The 15,756-nt window shown below is 34.6% G+C and overlaps 1 protein-coding gene across 3 annotated transcripts in view; it reads right to left on the bottom strand.

Moving 5' to 3' along the window:
• Positions 1 to 956: 956 nt before the first annotated feature.
• Positions 957 to 15,756, bottom strand: part of ab (BTB/POZ-zinc finger protein abrupt) — a 28,691-nt gene continuing 13,891 nt past the window's right edge. For 2 of the 3 annotated variants that reach the window (XM_085955764.1, XM_085955765.1), the window contains exons 4-13: positions 14,608 to 14,752; positions 13,247 to 13,383; positions 12,546 to 12,675; positions 10,761 to 10,989; positions 7,998 to 8,045; positions 3,226 to 3,364; positions 2,434 to 2,571; positions 2,017 to 2,228; positions 1,684 to 1,866; positions 957 to 1,566 (exon numbers count right to left, since the gene is read on the bottom strand). In XM_085955764.1, coding sequence (XP_085811890.1) covers positions 1,079 to 1,566; positions 1,684 to 1,866; positions 2,017 to 2,228; positions 2,434 to 2,571; positions 3,226 to 3,364; positions 7,998 to 8,045; positions 10,761 to 10,989; positions 12,546 to 12,675; positions 13,247 to 13,383; positions 14,608 to 14,752 — 1,849 coding nt within the window. In that variant the 3' untranslated portion in view covers positions 957 to 1,078. Of the gene's footprint in view, positions 1,567 to 1,683; positions 1,867 to 2,016; positions 2,229 to 2,433; positions 2,572 to 3,225; positions 3,365 to 7,997; positions 8,046 to 10,760; positions 10,990 to 12,545; positions 12,676 to 13,234; positions 13,384 to 14,607; positions 14,753 to 15,756 lie in introns of all 3 variants that reach the window. The other variant, XM_085955763.1, reaches the window with a different exon arrangement.

Below are 15,756 nucleotides of genomic sequence, written 5' to 3'. Positions count from 1 at the left end.
TTCACGTTAATTGACAGACATATTTTTCAGGTTTTCCAAACAATTTTTTTATTGCTTTTGCAAGTAGATGTTAAATAATCTAGTAACACACGATTTGTGCTAAAAATATCAAATGCCTATTGTCATTGTAATTTTTCCAAAAAGGGCTTAGTCAAAATATATTTTATCGCTGATCATTTAAATTTCAGTATATTTTTCTAATTTATTATAAGAAAAATTGATATCTATTATTGACTAATTTTTTAGTATAATTTTCAAGCTCTACAATTTTTTTATCGTATACTTTTTTATATTCTCGTTTGAAATGTCTTTTAACAGATAAGCTTATACAAATTTTCAGAGGTACAGGTTTGGAATTATTTATATTATTTATATTAAAGTTATTATTCTGTAGACTAATTTGTGGTTTTGAGGTTTTGATCCTATTAAATATCGATCCTTATTTAATATTCATCGAACTCTTATTTAAAATTATCTATTTATTGATTTGAGGTAGATGGATGGAATTATATGTTTGTAATTTTTGGAGGAATATTTTTGTAAACACTACAATATTTTGAGGTAGATGGATGGAATAAATGTATGCTTCCGCACTCCGCATACTCTTTCTTCTATCTGCACGCTGACGGCGCGGGGCGCACCCGCGTCCATCGTCTTTCAAGAAACGGAATCATTTCCAAATTGTAAAAACGATTCATCTTAAATATTCATCTTCATCTTAAATCTTAAGTCTTAAAATTATGAAACTAATATATATATATAAAATAAATGGCACAAACAAATATTTCTTTATAAAATTCTAGAAAATTACTTGAATGAGAAGCTCTGGCAGTCTTCTGAGTTGTTTCGACAGACACATCAATTATACACATTATATTTATTTTTATTTGTCATCCTAGATAGAGACAACGCGCATTTTTACATTCATATTTTGTTATAAAATCGTTTTCAGTAAAATTAATGTCTAATAAATAGGTTCTGTATATATAATATATATATGTATTTTACCCTCGTTTTCTAAAATAAGACGGTAAGCGAAGACTTAATCTTGAGATGTTTCAGTTTCGCCTCGCAAAAGCTACTCACAATCTTTTTGCAAATCTTCATCTGAATATTCTTCTTCGTCTGGGCCGCTGCTGTCACCGAGAATTTTCTCTCTCTTCTCTATTCTGGAATCGTCTCGGATGTTTTCTCTCTTATTGTAATCGTTGCAGTCGCTGTTTAGTTTCCGGAGATTCCTGTTCTGATCGGACTCCTGGTCCATGTCTCTCTCCATGTCGATGTCCACTATACTTCGGTCTCTGTCTCTGTCTCTGGCCTTTTCCTTCTCTCTGTCTTTGTCCTTTCCCAGATTCAATACTTCATCGTCTCTATGATCCCGCTTCGAGTAGTGATTGTGCATTTGCATTTGGTCTAAGAAGTGCTGATGCAAGGGTCCCTGCGGAGGCGGCGACAGTTTGTTCATTGAATTTAATTGCTTTCGTTCGAGTTGCGTTCCTAGCGCATTCAACTGAGCCAATTTTGCTGCATGCATCGCTGCTATTTGTTCTTGCGTCATTCCCATACCTTCAACAATTAAAAACTCAGATTAATTCAACACCAAATAATAATTAATACTATTTAAAAATGGATCACACAAATGCGAGTGACAATTTTATTGTTTATATAATTTTTTGTGCATACCAAAAGTGTTTTCCGCCATAAACTGCAAATAAGTATCCAATATGGCCGATCCTCCTAAAGCTGCCGGGTACTCATCTTGTTTTCCACTTAAATTTTGTGCGATCGAGTCAATACTTTTTGCTGTTACCGCTTTCAATGCTGGCACTTTTGTGATTGTCGTATTTGAATGATGATGATTCATAGCTGCAATAAAACAAGTCAAACGGTCAGGTGTCTTATTTGATTATTTGACTGTAATCGTTTTATTTTAAAGATTGGTCATGATTTGAAATATAGAATTATAAGTTAGGTGTCGTATTCGGAAGATTGTGAATTAATTTTATTGAAACTCACTGGGAGGCGGAGACATCGGTAGCATATCAAACCGATGAGGTGTGATGGTTAAGTCTTCAGGGTCATTGTCCCCGCATATGGAGCTCGTTTCTGAGGCGGCCGAGTGAGCACTCTTTGCGTCCAGTTTCACGTCCGATCTTCTCGGTCCCGTCGGTGACGCTCTCGCTCTTAATTCGGCCGGAGATATTTTGACACCGGCCTTTGCCAATAGCCTGCGATCACAGAATATGATTTCAATCACATGTATATTCAACATGACATGACACAACTTAACATTGTTATTTTCAATTTTAAATATTGATTTTTTTTTTATTGTATTATTTTTTCTTTAAGTAAATTATACAAATTGCAATATAGAAAGCTAATTGTTGAATGATATTTCAGAATGCATGTTATAGCTGATATGATCAAGTTTACCTGCTTGCTAATTCTGGATCAAAGGGACTCGGCATCGGTAAGACTGGCAAATCCTTTGTTGATATCCCTCGGTGCTGTCGAGACATATGGGAGTGGAGAGAGTTGCGAGATTTGGCCACAGTGCCACATAACACGCATCTGTATAATTGAAACAACGTTTAATTAGGTGATGATAGATTGCTCTAAGTGACCATAATATTTTGAACCATACATAATATGGTGTAGAAAGGGAAACCACCATCCATGGCTTCAAAATATTAGTTGTTATGTATTAATACATCAGCACCCCACCCCGCTAATAAGTACTGGGGATACAGTGTCCCCAGAAAAATACCCTACTATTTTTTTGTTAATTTTACCGTTCTCATTTTTTTTCTTAAAAACAACTGCTAATGAGTAATGAGTAGCCATTTAGAATTATTAGGAGAGTGTTGTTGTTTTCTAACATATTTTACATATTTTAAATATTACTGATATGTGAAAATATATCAAGTTGCTATCATTAAAATATATATTGGAAATAATTATCAGCCTGTAAAGAAATGAATCAGAGTCAATTAGTTGACTGACATTGACATGTCGATAACGTCGTGCATTAAGATTTTTTGTATATTCAATGGATTTTTTGTTATTTGGATAACGTTCACTTAGAGTCACATGCACTTGAAGCATACTGCATTTTTGCAATGTGCTGGCTGACTGGATAATAAAGGTTGTACTGTACTGTAGTATAAATGCATACTACAGTACAGATTTAATGTTAATGTTAGTTTTATAATATTGTTTTCATACCTATATCCCGGGCATATTGTATGTTTATCTTCTAGGTGAGTGCGTAGAGTGTGTGCCGATCGATATATTTTGCCGCATTTTGGACATGGCCGAGGATCTGTCGCTCTCACTCTCAACATATCCAACGATCGTCGTGATACTATTTAAGAAATAGAATAAATAAATCATTATTCGGTTAGGAATGAAGGCTGCTGCAATATGTGGACAAAATTGATCGTAATATACTTACTGCTAATGGGGTCACTGTTATCTTCATAGACAAAGCCATGCATATTGTGACATCGATGTTTTTTTTTTATGTTATTAAATGTTCAGGAATTGAATGTTTCTGATCGTGTTGCCATCGGATGAAATTCATCTCATTCAATTTAAAATATCGGTGTAATAGGAGGGTTCATATTGTCAATTGGGAAATTCATTGTGTTATTTTACCAATTCGAATCTCAAAACAAACTTGATTATGATGTCAGCAAATTTATTCAAATAAAAAATGTATAAGCATTGTTATAAACTTAAAGTTAAAATGTAGGATTGTTCAGATACAATCTTTTATCTATTTACATAACCTATTCTATGTTGATAAAAGCATTATTAATATTATAAAGCTTACATTATATACTACTCTGTTTAACAGAGACGAGGAACATTTGTTTTATTTAGATTTTATGGTAAAAACCTTTATCAGATTATCTAAAATACATTATGCCAGATTTATATGGAACTATTTTTATGGCCATCACGGCTTATAATCATCATTCTTTTCAATCACATTAACAGTCTGACAATTCAACATATTCTCTACGTGTAATACAAAACTCAGTCAAAAAATACTATTTGGTAAAAATCAATTTCACACATATTGGAACTATAAAACTATTTTTTACATATATTATCAGAGACCGCGATATCTATCCGCGCGGATATCAAATTTTTCTATATCATAAAAAAGCATGCGAGCACTTTTGATTATATTAATTTTATTACAAAGAGATCTTTCATCGGTGGGCTGAATGCGCGAGAGTAAATAGGTACTTACTAATATTTTAGGAATGCCCGTACAATATTATATGAGACATAACTTAAGCAAAACTTATTTTTTAATATTAAAATGACTTATTCTCAAGCAGAATTATAAATCAGACTGACATGAAACATACAAAAACTATCTCGGAAACATTTATGAAAATGAAATGAACTGTTTCCTGTAGAACTTAAGGGTCGTCCATAAATGAGTCATGATTATCTGTATTTTGTAACCCCTCCCCTCATCATCACATTTCATCAAAGATCTTTTACCTCCCCCTGTCTAAATTATATCACACTTGACTCCCCCCCCCCATTCGTTAAAAACAAATTTGTTTTTAATGTTGATTTCTGTAAAAGTAAAGTTGATTTCTGTAAAATGTTTTCGCAATATATTTTAGTTGAGTTTATATTTTGTTCGTTTTGTGATGTTACCCTTTCTATAATCTCCCGAGTCCCCTTCATCATTACAAATGATCACATTATATCACACCACCTACCCCACTCAGGGCGTGATGTCATAAATGGACAAACCCTTAACTGATGTGTTAATGATAAATTTAGTATGTATATAATATAATGGTATTATAACAAGTAAAATGAATACAAAAGGTTCTAAGCATTCCAACCGCAGCTCCACTTCAATGTTTTCATTTTGTCCCACTGCTGGGGGTGTTTGATTCTCATATGATTCCTTACTGAGTTAGGATGCGCAAAGAGCCTCGCACAAGAGCTGACTGGGCAGAGGGGGCTGTCCCGCGGGTAATGCACGTCGATGTGCTGGCGGGCCAGAGCCAACGACGTCAACGGCATCCCGCACAGGGGGCAATCTAGTTCACCTTCGTTATGATAATGCTTCAACAGTATAGAGTTTCTCACGACGCTGCTAGTTAATATTTTCATTAAATCATTGTCTAGATATGAATACGTTTGCTCGTCAACGGGAGACAACTGCGGATCTCTAAATTGAAGCGCGTCGGGAGACGCTGTCGCTTCAGGTTTAATAATGTGGGGGGCAGTGGACTCCCTCAGCGTAACAGCGGCATCTGCAATGCCGATATTAAAACGTATTACTTATTACTGCAGGTAAAATATTGTAATTTTACTCAATTATTGGGATTTAGGTATTCATTATTATAATTTTTGAAATTATAGAACATTAACAAAGTTTTGTGTCAAAGATTATTGCACAACGTTGGGTTGTTTTCCCAAATATATAACCGGGACTTCCGGTCTGAGATAATTCTAATAATAGTCATTATATAATTTGTGATGTGCGAGGCTGACTTGTTTTTCGATCATTCGAATTCTGTAAGGAATGATATGTAATATTTGGCTTCTATCGCCGTTTCTTATAGCAAATGAAAAAATATAATACGTATTTTGCAAAATATTGCTACAATATAGACACAGTTTCAACAGTGTTATGTTATGTATGGGGTATATCTTTTTATATTCTTTAAATATATAACTTACACGCTAACTTATAATACTAGCGCTGATTCATAATAATATTTTTGCTGAATAAATAAATTTCGAATCATGTTTGATCGATATCAGCAGAAAAAAATTATCACATCTTAATACTGGCACTTCCGCATATTTATTAGAATGTTTCTTAAATCGCTCGAATTGTTTTCTATCCGGTAATTATCAGCCTTTGAATTCTCACAAAAAGCGACACAGTCGGGTCGTTTCACTAAGTAGACTGGCGTTGCCGTATCCCGTGGGCCTGCAGCTGGTGGTTGATGAGATAGTGTTTGGTCTTGCATTTCTTTCCGCAGTGTTGGCAACCGTGCCACTGCTCCCTGTCGGTCTGCGAGTGGACATTGAGCATGTGCTGACGGAGGTTGGAGGTGGAGGAGTAGACGCGGCCGCACATTAGACACTGCGGCCGGTACGACATGGCCGACAGGGACGCCGCGCCGCCCATTAATGCCGCCCCTGTAACACAGAGGCGGCTGTTAATCGCATCGCTCCTCAATCCATATTTTTCACAAATGTCATCATTAAAATTACGTGTACACATAGGCATTTATTAAGTCTATGTTTTACATCATGCATTTCAATACATCTATCAGAGATGTAACATACTCATGCATTAATTTATTACTATGAATGATGCAGATGTCATACAAATGATTTCGATCGGTCCCTTATATGAATCGACTTTCGACCGCTTGCGCAACATTAGTTCACCCAAAAATATATCTTTTTCTTAGACATTTTTGTCAGTCCATTTCTTTTGCCTTTTCATTTTCTTGGTGTAAGTACATATTATAGAACTGATCATTGATTATACTCAAATTATAAAAATATTGAAATTAAATATTACATGCCAAGTGATTATTTTACTACTTTTTTTATTAAATTTTATTTTCAAAAGGTGAATATTTCTATGATTTGAAATTATATTAAATATGACTATTTAATTATTTTTATCTTCCAAAGATATTTCAAAAGTCTTTTTTGTTGATAATGTTTATAAAATCTAAATATTTTTCAACACCCATCAGTTCATGGAAATCCTCGAGAAGAAGTGAGAAATGTTTTGGTCAAATCTTAGAAAAGAAAATACCGGTCGACTGATGCATTTATCCATTTCGCTATAAGAAAGCTTTCATTATAGATAACATGTGGTATGGAATGCATCTAGCTGTTTACCAAAAAGAGTTTACGGATCTGAAAGGTTTTCAATAGGTACCGACTTATTGTGACACGGGCGGTGACATGGACGAATTGGAATCATAAGTTTTCCTCTGGCGCACTCCATGCATGGAGAGTAAGTGTATCTGCATGTATTGTCGGGTTTTGAAACCCTTCTGGCACACGGAGCAGCGATATATCTCATTGGGTGTCGAATGTAAGTTTACGATGTGCTGTTTCAGATTGCTATTATTGCTGTACACTTTTCCGCACTCGGGACACTTGGGCTTGGCTTGGTTCTGCATTTGCATATCTCCCTGCATGCCGCTGTTGATCTGATGGTACACGGGCCCCATTGGATATTTCCCGTAGTTCTGTTCACAGAGCATTTTTCCGATATCGCCTCCGACGGGCTGCTGCGACTGTTGCCAGCCGGGCGTCGCCATGGCATTGGAAGTCTGAGGGGCGGTTCTGGGATCCGATTGGCCGACGGGATTACAGGCTCCGGTCATCCAGTCGTGTCCTGCGGCAGACGGACACCCGCATGATTATCACAACTTCTCACGGATTTCAACCTGTTAGGGCATATTCACACTTTCTCCTTTTTCGAACGACTGTCCGGCTATCGACTCCGTATCTCAGATTTCAGAAAAGCCCGATAGACTATTGTATTGTATCGGTTAAATGTTAAATACATTTATTCGCTTACTTCAAAGTGAACAGGATTTTTTCATAGATTGGATTTGACACAATATAACAAAGTTTGTTGGGAGATTCGTTTGTTCTTAATTCTGAGAGTTATGACAATTTTTGTGCAGCGACAGCTGTTGAAATTTTTCGTAAAAACCTCTCAACAAAAGTGTTAGGTATTTGGTTAAAAATAAAACAATGGAAAAGATGCAGAAAATGTTAAATAAAAACTTAATTATTGTGTGAGATCGAAAGCATTAGAAATGAAATAGTAAAACATGAAAACTATTGTGTGAAATCCGTCATTGCCCATATTATGTTTTAGGAGCCACATTATGGACTCGACAAACTTCAAACAATTTATTGTCATGCTTTCTAGAATATAGAAGTAATGATATCCAAAATCAACTTACCAAAATTATCTGGTGTTCCGTGCATTCCTGATGGTCCCGGTAAAAGACCTTTGAAATAAAGAGTTGCCAATTAAAATTTTGACGTGAAATATCTTGACTGAAAAAACATTATCGAAGATAAACTGAGCATTACACATTCATAGTATAAGGGCATCTGTACTACACATAAGCAGAACATGGGCCACTATTTTCATCAGTACAGCTCATGGGCACCTAAATTCCCCGCAAATATTGACAGACCTCAACTGCATACGTTACTGCGGACATGCTCTTTTCTACGCTTCTTGTTTTATTGAGAAATTTGCTCAGATGAGAAATATGAGAATATTTATAGATTGTGCAGTATTGAAATGTTCAACTTTTTTGAAAGTTTTTTTGTTGTGGCTATGGGTCTTCCTGTTGTTATGATCATCAACGGCCGCTTTATATTACGAATGAAATATGAGGAATAATTCTAATCAATAATGAAATGCATTTTCTCTATTCCTGTTCCTTCATTTTACAATATTTTAATTGTACTTGGAAGATTCCCGTTTTTGTCAAAATGGCAAACAAAACAAGCCAATCGCCATAAGGAGAGTATAGTACTACTAAAGACACCTAGTGACAGAATTATGAAACATGCGATATAATCAGGGCTTTTTTTATAATGTAACGCGGTGGAACGGCATTCCGGCACCTTTTTTCACAGTATTTTTAATGTTTCAAAAGCAATTAGATGAAACATTGTTCGGGATTACATATTACAAGTTAATTTTCCTGAATCTTATATGAAAAGATATATCCTTAAAAACTATCGGGTTTGATATGTGGATTGAATTCTATAAGGTACCATTTCTTCAAGTGAATGTGAATGCGAATTTTCGCAAATGAATCTAATTATTACCCCAATAAGAGTCTCGTTGAAGACCAAAACAGTATCGGCACTTTTGGTCATCAAACTCGTCGGACCACATTTGACACTTCGATCATTCGAAATACATTGATCGGTGGTGACTCAGTGGAAGAAGACATTCGGCCATAGACTCTAACTATAAGAAACGGAATCGAGACGATTTGTCAGACGAAAATTGGACGGAACTTTTGAAATCACCATGGCCCCCACAAAGGGAGGGCTGACAGGGCTTTAGCCTGTTTAGCCTGGGGGATCGACCAGATAATTGAAATAACGCACATCAGAAATTTGCTCTAATCGTAAAAAAATCGCCTGCGGCGCTAATTTCCTTCGGACATATTAACATTTTAAAATAGGTGGTTATGTTTTTGCATTTTATGGTTAATGTTTGTTGATACACTGAATACCTTTAATTTTACCTCGAACACCATTTGAAAAACGCTACCATAGAGCATCACACTCCCTTATCCTTAGTGATAGATAGGGGGCCCGCTTCAGGATGTGGGTACCATAGAAATCACTATATACCTTTATTCAAATATATGACGTTTTTACAGTAGGTAAATTGTTTGGCATAAAATTTTTTTTTTTTTAAAAAGCCCTGGGTATAATATAAATGACTGAAAATTTACATTCAAAAGTTTTTTTTAAAAACCACTATGTATCTAAAAATATATGTATGTATTTTTTATTTAGGTATACCAAGTGAACTTACATTATATCTTTTTAATTTAAAATGAAAGTTTAAATAAAAGCTGTTAGAAAATGCGAGCTCATTGAAGACTTTCATCTTTTTATGAATATCATTATTAAGTTCAAATGTATTTTGATAACTTCTTTCTAGGGTGTACAATAGGGTTTAAATAATTCACATAGTTTTAATGTACCTATTCTTTACTCAATTTTAAAAAAATACTGATTTTTCCAATGAATAAAAAAAAAATTTATCGAGTGTCATTTTCTATTTATCTCAGTACATTGTCAGTAAATTATTGTATTAAAATGTATGTTTCGTAATTCCGTCACTAGATGTTCTTAGTAGCACTTCACTTTGCCTTGATAATTAATTACAAACGTCTATTTTGCTCAGTATACATTACGTATTATTAATTTATTCAAAAATAATTGTTATCAGCTGATCATTCATCGACAACGTTATGTGAAAATCTCATCAGATTTAATGAAAGTATTGGGTAATTAATGTCAATTCAAATATTATTAGAAAAATTATTACTATTACTATTATTAAAGGTTTAAAACTTTGCTGATGTTTTTTAGTTACCTAGTTATATCAATAGATGGCACATTCTATGGAATTATTTTTACAGAAAGATAGAAAATGATTTTTACTGAAGGTACCTAAATATAAGATTTTTTCAGCATTAGAGTGGAGTAGTGTCAGAGTATCCATCTATTAAGCTGTGGTTGCGGGTTCGAATCCCACGTTCAATAGAAATCACATGTTTTCAATGTGTGTTTGAGTATTATGACCTAAGAATTCGGTAATAACTAACAACCATCTCTTGTAAATATAGGCTGTGGTGATAATCTCAACTACATTGCCGATTAATACACATTAATATCTGTGTTCTTTAACAAATAAATTTATCATTACACTTAATTTTTGTTTAACGGATGCTCGTTATATGGAATTTCACTATTACGGAATTGAAAAATGAATCTAGAAAATTAGATGGTTGCCGAAATAACAGCGAATCAGACATACATTTCAATATAAAGAAATTGGATTTACAGACAACTTTTGGGAATGGAAATTTCTATTAAATGAAATTAGATAGTTGTTTTTTCAGTGATATCTGTGTAAAGTTAGATAGTATACAAAATTGTAAAGTTAAATAAATAACCACCTTGAAGTCCTAATAGTGCCCCTGGAAAGTTTGGATTTCTTTGCGGATCTAGCATGCTGCCATTATGGCCGGTCATACCCATATCTTCCCCGCAGTAGTCGAGCGGTTCTTGCTTAGCTGTCATGGGTGCGTGTCGAGGTGGGAGGTCCATTTCAGAATCGCTCATGGCTGCGTCCGATGAAGAGTCTTCACCGGTCGAATGCGCTTGCAATGAATTTTCATTCATTTTCTAAGAGAAAATTATTTGAAAACAAATTAAACACTATGAAAAAAATTGTATAGTAATAAATTATTAGAAACTAGGTAGTAGATACAGCGTTGCCAACGTAGCGTTTTTATTGACAGATTTAGTATTTTTTAATAGACATCTAGCTTGCGAAATACGCATCTGGCATATGGCGTTAAATCTAGCGTTTTTCAACAACAAAAACAGCTTTAAATTTCTCATTTAAAAGTTAGAATATTATAGTACCAATTTCCTCTTGACCTCTTGTACTTCACTAAAACTTCGTAATTGATTGTATGATATATGTATTTATTACTTGCGAAATAATGAATTCTTCTTCAATATAGTCTAAAATTTGACTTTGTGACTATGAAAGTGCTACTTTCTAGGCATTATTTTAATTATAAGAAAATCTAGGATTTTCTCCTGCCAATTAGCATATTTTCTTACTCTATCTGACATCAGCGCTCGAAATGGAAAAGTTTACAAACCGGAGCGCTTGTCAATTTTCTGAAGATATTTACACAGTTATCAAATTTTATGTGTATTTTATAAAAATAAGTGTTATTATATGGCCTATCTAGCTCAGACGTCAAAATATTTTTTCCATGTGACAGCGAAAATTTTACCAATTTCACCAGCCTGAACGGCGCTCGAGTTCATTTTAAGCCCTGTCTGGCATAACGCCACTAGCAGTTGGTTAGATTATTGATAAATCCATGTAATTGAAAAAAACTAAAGGATACCCTTTTACGTCCAGAATAATCATTTTTCCACACCATTCATCAACGCCTTTTCTGATGATAATAATAAAATCTGGATATTCAAGGTACCTAAGTAAATTGTTTGGTAGGCATCTATGTAGAGTTACAAGACAATAATTCTGTGTGCAAAAGGAAAACGTAGCTTAGTCCGTAAAATGAATTGAATATGCCAAATTAACCATAACGCATCATACTATACATAAAGTAGAACAGGGCTGACTTAGAGGGTTCGCACATCAGAACTCGCTGTATGCGTCTTACAACGAATTCGTCGATGTAACGTCATTGTAAACCAAGAAACAAACGTTATCAAATGGAGCTTCGCAGATTGGCCGATGCAACTGCGACTCTGCGACCCTGCGACATGCCTCGAGTTGCATTGGCCAAAGCCTGCCATGTCGATCTCGAAAAATGTCAACTCCGCGCATGCGCACAGCCCGCACAATCGGCCATTTCTGTCTCTGTCTCTGTCTACACTGTCATTGCTCGCTCATCGCTCGTCACCGCGTTTGACGTTTGTTCATACAATCAACACAATAAAAATGGCAGACGAGAGACTTCTCCTTTTTCGCGTTTGACGTTTGCCGCTAGGTAGATGTGCGAGGTTGTAGCATGCAACATTCGCCGGCAGTCTCAGAAGTTTTGATTTATGGCCGTCAGGCACACAAGGTGAGTTGTGATGTGCGAGCCGGCTTAGACTTGTCATAATCTGGTTAATTAAGTTTACCATACCAATAAAATTCTCGATTTTACACAATTAACATACTAACTATTATTTCCATAAAGTATTTTTACCATATTGTTATTAGGATGAGAAGTGGGTGTGCCTTCCAAGGCTTGCCCCAACAATGAATCCCTCAAATCTAGCCCATTGTTGATTCCTCGTTCTGGACTTCGATGATTTTGTCCTGTTAACGATTCAACTCTGCAAAAAAAATAGCAAACACATAAGAAAATTGAATCCTTAAATTCGGCTGTAGAAATCCCAAGTAGTTAGAAATAATTTTGATGGAATTAGCGTTACATTGATTTACGGTTTGTGAAAATTATTTTTATTTCTTCCTAGGTCCACCACCAGTACGTACTATAATCTAGTCAAGTATTTTTTTAAATATCATTGGTTGATTGAGGTAAATAATGTTTGAAAATGTTATATAAAAGGTAGGATGTATGCAAGTATCACGATGCCGATCATGAACACTATCTACGTTTTTTTGAAACATACAAATTACCTAGTTGGTTAGAAAGAGTCTTTTTTGCCATTGTGGCAAATTGCGACATATGATATTTTTGAATTATTTAGGTACTATGATTAATTATTATTAACAAGGAAACTGCAAAATTTATTAAACATAGAAAGTTAAAATTAATTACCTAATTTGAATGACAGCATTATAGAAAACAAAATTATTGGCAAAGCTCGAGTCTTGGAAATACTGTGCGCCCGCTTGCCAAAGAACAAATCGCGAATGTAAAATATTAACCTATTTCTCAACTGTGCATTGTAGAGGTCTGAAGATCGGGTGCGTTTAGTAGGCGGCGGAGAGTGGACTCCGTGCTCTCTTCGAGATCGACTTCTCTCCCGCGAACTGTCCGAATGAGGAGCTTCTGGCCACGGTAAACTCGTTGAAGACTGTAAATAAAAGATTATTCAAATCAATAACAATATTGATTAGTGAGTACGGGAAATTTCGCTACGATAATGCATGTTATATATTTGCATTTTACAGAAACATCAAATGGTTTATTAATAAAAAATAAAACAGAGTACATAGAACTTATTTAATAACGGTGAGGACTAGTTTCGTCCGCTTAGTATGCTGTCAACACTAATAAAAAATACAGCCATTTAAACAAACAATTTCATGAAAACTAATTAAATACAATGTTGAATTATTAAAGTTAAATATCTGTGTTCACACACAATCCTGTTAATTTTACCTAGACTCAGAATGCATTAATATTAAAGTATACTCTTTGGAATTGATGGCACCATTGTGGTTAATTAATTTCAAATATATTATGATGTTAAGCCTGTTTTATTTTTATTTAGTACCTTTTACTTTTTTCAATAAATAAAAAGATTTGCACACAGAACAGATATATAGGATTGAAATGTGAAAGACAGTCGCCGTGGAAGGCGTTTCGATTTATGGCAAATGACGATCAGGCCTGAAAATGTAAGAATTACAAAGCCCACCTGGATGTTCTCAAATATCACAATATTGAATGCATGTTTCGTTTACATGACAAATGCATATTATGATACATACTTGAGAATTAAACCTTTTTACAGCCACCTCAAATGGCGACGCACTTCTCATGATATGTATGTTCCTGGATTAGCAGAAAAATGCTTTATTGAAACGCATTTAAAAAAATCATTGATTTTAATAAGCAAGTTTAATAAAATATGCCCTTACATACATGTTATATTAAGTTTATTGATTTTATAGTATATTGTGTATGTATGCAGATGTTATAAATACACCAAATAATCTAGATTCTAGAATCTAGAAGAATACAAGACTAAACAAAACTTTATAGTAGTATCTACATAGGTGTTAAGTATCTACTGTTTTCCACCCCTCTTATCCTTTAGGTACATTGCATTGTCTGGCTTTTAAACAATATACAAACAAAAAGATTTATTTAGGATCGCAAAAAGGTGTCACAGTCAATCCAATGTATTGATCCCCAACTATATAAGCACATAAATACAGAAGGTTAAGGTTTTGCTTTAGATAACCCTACCTTTGCCTCAATCCCTTTGACGTGAGATTCTTTAGGGTAGGTACCTACGCCGTTTCATAGAGATGTGAATATGAGGTAAATATAGTCAGAGTAAACAACTTACAGGTGAAACTTTGTGATCAATGTTGTTGATGGGCACTCCGGGTGTAGGGACGTCAGCCAGGCCCCGTACTTGAAGCATCTGAGCGGCTTTGAGGAAATCTCCGAGCTGCTCTTGTCCTATGTGAACCTCGCCATTGTACATAAACCTAAAATTAAATTTAATATGTTTTCATACATCTTGATGATTTATTATTAATGAAATTCAAAATGTATGGTCATAAATGAAAGTAACGAAATATTTTAATAATGTTAAAGTGTTTGAAAGAGGGTCACAATACCGAAGCTCGATTCGATATAAATAAAAAGAATTTCATGTTGTACACATTTTTAGTAAGTATGTAGATTTTTTTTCAATCAATTAAAAAATACATTAAAACTATGAATTATTAAAAAATCTCTATGATACATTGATACATTCGAGAAAACAAATTAAATTATTGTAATAATAAGATGAAAGCCTTCAACTAACTGTAAATTAAATTAAAATGCATAGTTCGTATTCTGTCGCTAGATGTGTCTAGTATCACTACGGTCCCTTCAAATATACATTTTTTTTAACGAAGAATAGTAAAGTTGTTAGCAATTCGCCCGACTTTGGATTTTTGCTCTGGATTTCACACATGTGAAAAACGTGAATTTTGCCAGAGCAGAATTCGGACCCGCGGCTTCACAGGCAAATCTCTGCCACTACTCCACCGTGGGCGGTAAAATTTAGATAGCCATGTACAATTGAATTGCATAAAATATTTTTTTTTTAAATGTGATTTTGCGGATAATTTTTTCCACTTTCATCCAAGTGCATTCTACACCTACTGTCCGAAAAGAAGATCTAGGAAATATCTGGAAGTCGCTAGTGTGGTTAAAAGTATGAGGAGCTTGTTAGTTCACAGTTTTAACACGTGGACAAGTCGTCGCTAACCGGAAGGCGCTATAATCGTAGCGCGGTAAAAAATGGGAGGAGCTTGTTAGTTCACAGTTTTAACACGTAGCCAAGAAGATCTTGTTGAACAGTACTCTTGCTTGCAAAACATTGATACCACATTCGGTTTACGTGTCATATGAATCTTAAAGATCAGATGAGAATGATTATGTTTATATTCATATAATATGTACATAGACAACGTAATTTAGTTGTACTCCGCTAATATTC

Source organism: Rhyacophila brunnea, unplaced genomic scaffold (assembly GCF_057557595.1).
Source record: "Rhyacophila brunnea isolate RB1 unplaced genomic scaffold, BYU_Rbru_1.0 scaffold_5, whole genome shotgun sequence".
In the NCBI taxonomy this organism is placed as follows: Eukaryota; Metazoa; Arthropoda; class Insecta; order Trichoptera; family Rhyacophilidae; genus Rhyacophila; species Rhyacophila brunnea.
Note: the sequence above shows the minus strand (reverse complement) of the source record. Positions and strands in the feature narration are given on the sequence as shown.